This window comes from Pygoscelis adeliae, unplaced genomic scaffold (assembly GCF_000699105.1).
Source record: "Pygoscelis adeliae isolate BGI_AS28 unplaced genomic scaffold, ASM69910v1 Scaffold480, whole genome shotgun sequence".
Taxonomy (NCBI): Eukaryota; Metazoa; Chordata; class Aves; order Sphenisciformes; family Spheniscidae; genus Pygoscelis; species Pygoscelis adeliae.
In genome coordinates this window covers 213,389-217,998 of record NW_008823926.1, presented here as the reverse complement: position 1 = coordinate 217,998, position 4,610 = coordinate 213,389, and the positions used below count along the sequence as shown (strand labels likewise).

General features: G+C 50.0%; 1 protein-coding gene across 2 annotated transcripts in view; it reads right to left on the bottom strand.

The window, feature by feature from the left end:
- The window catches only part of RNF216 (ring finger protein 216), a 64,584-nt gene that overhangs the window by 8,232 nt on the left and 51,742 nt on the right, over positions 1 to 4,610 (bottom strand). For both annotated transcript variants that reach the window (XM_009320751.1, XM_009320758.1), the window contains exons 14-15: positions 4,127 to 4,224; positions 1,405 to 1,627 (exon numbers count right to left, since the gene is read on the bottom strand). In XM_009320751.1, the coding sequence (XP_009319026.1) occupies positions 1,405 to 1,627; positions 4,127 to 4,224 (321 nt within the window). The remainder of the gene's footprint in view (positions 1 to 1,404; positions 1,628 to 4,126; positions 4,225 to 4,610) is intronic.

Below are 4,610 nucleotides of genomic sequence, written 5' to 3'. Positions count from 1 at the left end.
CAAAAAAAAGCAGCAGGCAGTGCCAGCCCTTTGCTGACGGTGGGAAATTTTTCTTTGCCACAACATTGGTTAATTAGAGAGCTGGGAAGTGCCTGGTGACAGTATCCTCTTTGTGCTGCTTATTTATTTATTTATTTTAAAGTACAGTACGAGCTTTTTGAGAGGCCTCATGTTTTCTCTGGCTCTGAAGAAATGCCATCACCCAGCACAATCAGCAGCCTGACGGGAACAAAGGACACTAGCGCTGTTGAACCCTGCATCGCATCCTGGTGGAAACTGGGGAGGAGCGGGACAGGAATCCAGGGAGCGCACAACCAGGTGTCGGAAACTCTACAGGGGTGCCTAGAAGGAGGCGTCTGTGTTCAGTTTAACACCTCGCATTGATAGGATAACGCAGGGAATAAAGGCAGGCAAGCAGAGGACTAGGAAGTTTACGCCGGTTGGGACCCCGCTGGGAGATCCCCAGGAGCCCGCAGGTAGAAGGGAGAGATTTAGAGTGTCTTTTCCTTTGCTCCGCGCAGGCGCAGGATTGTGCACATCCCCTGCAGAAAGAGGGGCCGGTGGCAGTCTCTGGCAAGCTGCAGCGGCCCGAGACAAAGAGGTGTTGGGACAAACAAAGCTCAGACAAGCCCTGGGAAGGCAGATCCACGTTCACATTGCTCTACTGCTTTGCTGAAATCAGGGAATTCAACTCCTGCTCCTACCTACACGCCTTCTGGATTTCTGGTATTGAAGACCTCTATTTACAGAGATGCTGCACTAAGTTTGCCCATGCTTGTCACAGCTACAAGCTGTATTAAGTTACTACAGCTTCCCTTACAGCTCAGTCCACGCCTCAGTTCTCCCTTTGCAGCTGTTGATAACCGCCGTGAGAACGGGCCCAACCGTAACTTTGGACCGTTGGCCTGCAGGCAGTCTTCTCTATCTGCGAAGGGACTCGCAGAGCGAGCAGATGATCTGGGCACCGAAGAGACGTGACTCCCCTCGCCTCCAGACGCAAAGCTGTACCAAACTGCATCTCAGCTGCAAAACTAGGAACGAGTCCCAGTAATCCCAGTGCTGGCTACCGTGCCTGGTGCCAGCACACGTTCCCCACCAGCTCCTTCCACAAGCCCCACTCCCCAGAACAACGCTCAGAGCGCTTCCAACCAAAGCCCTCGTCTAACAGGAGCTGTTTTTCCCTAAAGCAACACCAGTTCCTTCCAAGTTGCGGTCAGATGTGACTCTGTGCTGATGTAGGCTTCCAGTGTGTTTTTTAGCTGCCTTGGGAAAGGAAAAAAGCTGTGCTGTCTAAAAACAGCCGTTTTCCTCTGGTGGAAGGCATGTATTTCAACGCGCTGGCATGGAACGGTAATTGAAATAAATCAGGGTGTGAATCATTCACAAAAGTCCTTCGTTACTTACCGTGGGATCTGTCCAGAGAGAGCACTTTGCACAGTCCTGGCAGGGAGCCCCGGGCGACCGGGGGTGTTGGCAGAAGTGGTCATACCCGTTAATGGCAGCCCGGCAGAGGTAGCACATCTGAGCACCGCAACGGCAGGACATGCGGTTGCAACCCTCCGATTTAATTAGGCCAGTCCCACACTTGTGGCATTTTCTAATTCGGGCGGCTGTCATTTTCTCTTCTCTGCAACGCAAGAGGAGGGAGAAGAATTAGAGAAGGGGTGTTTGCAGTCACCAGCCTGTGGCAAAATTACTGTTACGCTATCCCAGCAATGCTTTAAGCCCCCTTTCCCCGGTGCACCTCACCCCCTCCTCTTTCCTCCTACGCCATCCCCACGGTCCGCCGCTGTTCCAAGGAGGTCTGGGCTCAGCTCCACTTGGAGCCAACCCATGACAACTCAAGAACAAATTAAGTGAAAGAAAGTCAATCACTGGCTGCATGCTGCAGACCCAATCCTGGTTTCCATGCAAGCCAGAACGCCGCAGCAGCAGTCTCTGGCTTGGGAGGAATTTAAGCCGTCAGTTGAAGGGCCAAAGGGCACGCGGATGCTTGACTTGGCTGCGGAGAAATACAGCCCGGGAGATAAAGTTCAGGAAAAGAAAACCCTTGGCTGTCATCTGCTAGCTAGTTTTATGTTTGCCTGTTGCTCCGGCTACAAAGTTGCCACGACCATATATATTTTTTTTTAACCCTGGCTGCTACACTCCAGATTTATTTGTTTTTTGTTAAATTTAAATCAGTAACTGAAAAATAATCACATCTTTCTCCACAGAGACTGGGCTTTCCCCCTTCTCTCAAGATTCCCTACATACATTTTCCAGAGGTTATTGCTTTAGGTTCAAGAGATGGGTTTTACTCTAACGGAGCACAAATGGGAATGCAGGACAAAGCACAGTCCCCGTCCCCAGGAGACAACCTGGCAGTGACACGCGCTCCAGTGCAAAGGCTCAGCTCGTGGCAATACTATTTTGGCAGAGAAACGGAGGAAAGCCTCAGTCATTTAATTAAAAGACTTAAGAATATAAGTTGTCATCCTAAGGGCCAATTTTCTGACCGCTGGAGATCACTTTACAATTTAATTCACAACCTAGAAGTGAAATCTGATGACAGAAGAGTAAAGAGACTGTGTTTTCATTGAGGGAAGCACAGTTCTCTGGCTGTGCTGACCTGACAGTGGGGAATGATCTTCCTTAGCCAGGCATCTCCACCCAGCTCCTTTAGTGGACCTGCAAAGCCAACATACGTTTGGGAGATGACAGGGAGGTATTTTTGAGGAGGATTCACAGCAGCAAACCAGGCTACAGCACAGCCCCACAAACCGCTCCGTCAGCACAACCGCAGGAGCAGGGAACGGCGAGGCGGGAACTTGAGCTGTCTTGCAGCTACCCAAAGCTCCCATGCACTTCTACCTGGTACGACCTGCACCCAGGCATTTGGAGATTGGCTAAGAATAGAGAGGGGAAAAAAAAAAAACAACTTGAGACTGACTTTCCTCTGAGCTGCAGCTGCTCTTCCCTCCACTACTCAACAGGATGCTGCCGATGCAGATTTTTTTTTTGGAAACTTTGAGCAAGGCAGGAAGTTTGGCCCGAACTCCAGCTGTGCTTCCCTTTCCTTATGCAGGGCTTCAAAAGGAAGCTTTTATTGTATCAGGCAGTAAGACTCATCTATCCACAGAAACGTTCCTGCTAAAGGTTTTGAAACCCATTTTTTTTTCCTTATTAGGGACATGACAACTCATTCCTCCTCCCTCTCACCCCTCTTTCCTACAGGAAAAGGAGTGGCATAGAAAAAGAGTCATACCAAATCTGCAAAGATTTTGTTCTGACTTAGGGACTGCGGGATGAGCAAGCAACAGTCATTCAGCCTCCCAGTGGTGGAGCTTTCCAGCCTCTACTCATGCCAGACAGACTCTAAATCAGAGGGGAAAGGATTGGGCAACGTGGGCAAGTCCCATTTGACTGCACCAGACATGCAGCTCCATGGATGAACCTTCCCTTATTTCCTAAAGGCAGAGGATTTTGTCATTTACTGTAGCAACGAGAGAGCTCAAATTTCAACAGATTTTAGGGAAACACTCAGGATTTACACCTGCGTATTTCAAAATATGACTCCGTTCGGTAACAATTCCTACAAACCAGTTAGAAACAGAGACAAGCTCCTGTAAGAAAACACATCCCCTCCCATGAAGCCAGAAAGTAGTAGCTGGGCAAACCACGCGTTGTCTCCACTCTAGATTTTCAAAGGGTAATAAAATAACAGCTTACTGTGACTCAATACACTTCTTTGCCTCTGTGCAACACCTTTTCCTCCTCTCCTCCCCCCCGCCCCCCCGCCCCCAAAGCAACACTAATGGGTGTTTCTCCCCTCTGAGAAGGACCAGGTGCCAGCCTGCGAGACACCGGGCTAGCCAGAGGAACAGGCTGGGCTGGGGACACCTCTCCCACGTTCTCGCGCTGCCAAGTATCTTTCACAGAAAGAAATCCCACCCTGGTGCCTTCTGACCCCTCAGCTTTGACATCCCTAGAACCTCCCCGATGAAAGACAGTGACACCCAGCAGAACTTTAGGGTCTCTGCTAGCCACAAGACCAGAGGGGTTTCTCACCCCCTCCACACCAGTGTATCGCTATCACGAGTTCATCCACCCCCCCCATTTTTGCCTGGTTGTGGAGTTTACTTACATGGATGTCCTGTATTTGATGTCATCCTTCTCAGCCAGCTGCTCGCAGGTGAGGTTCATGTGCTCCTTCCACAGCCCCTGGCACTTCCGACACGTCTCCTGCGGAGGATAAGAAGTATTAAAGAACGAGAAGGCCCAGCACACCACTAACAGCACTAGGAACTGGAAAAATTCCCATCTCTTCCCCCATCACGCTGCAGGTTCTCAGTTGAGGATGGGGTTGGCAGTACGGTATAGAGGTCTGCAGGTCTGTCCTCCACCGAGAAGGAGTCTGTCAATAACAGGAGCCAAGGGGTTTTCAAGGTACAAGAACCCAGGCACTAAATGAGTTCGTAAATCCCAGTTCACCTAAAACTCATGGAACAGCTACCAGGTTCACTGGTTACCTCCCTGAGGAAGCTACAGAGATGAAAACATGGTGCGAAAGGACATCAAGTTTATCTGTTTCCTGACCAAAATCCTTCACCTTCATACAAAGGGCTTCT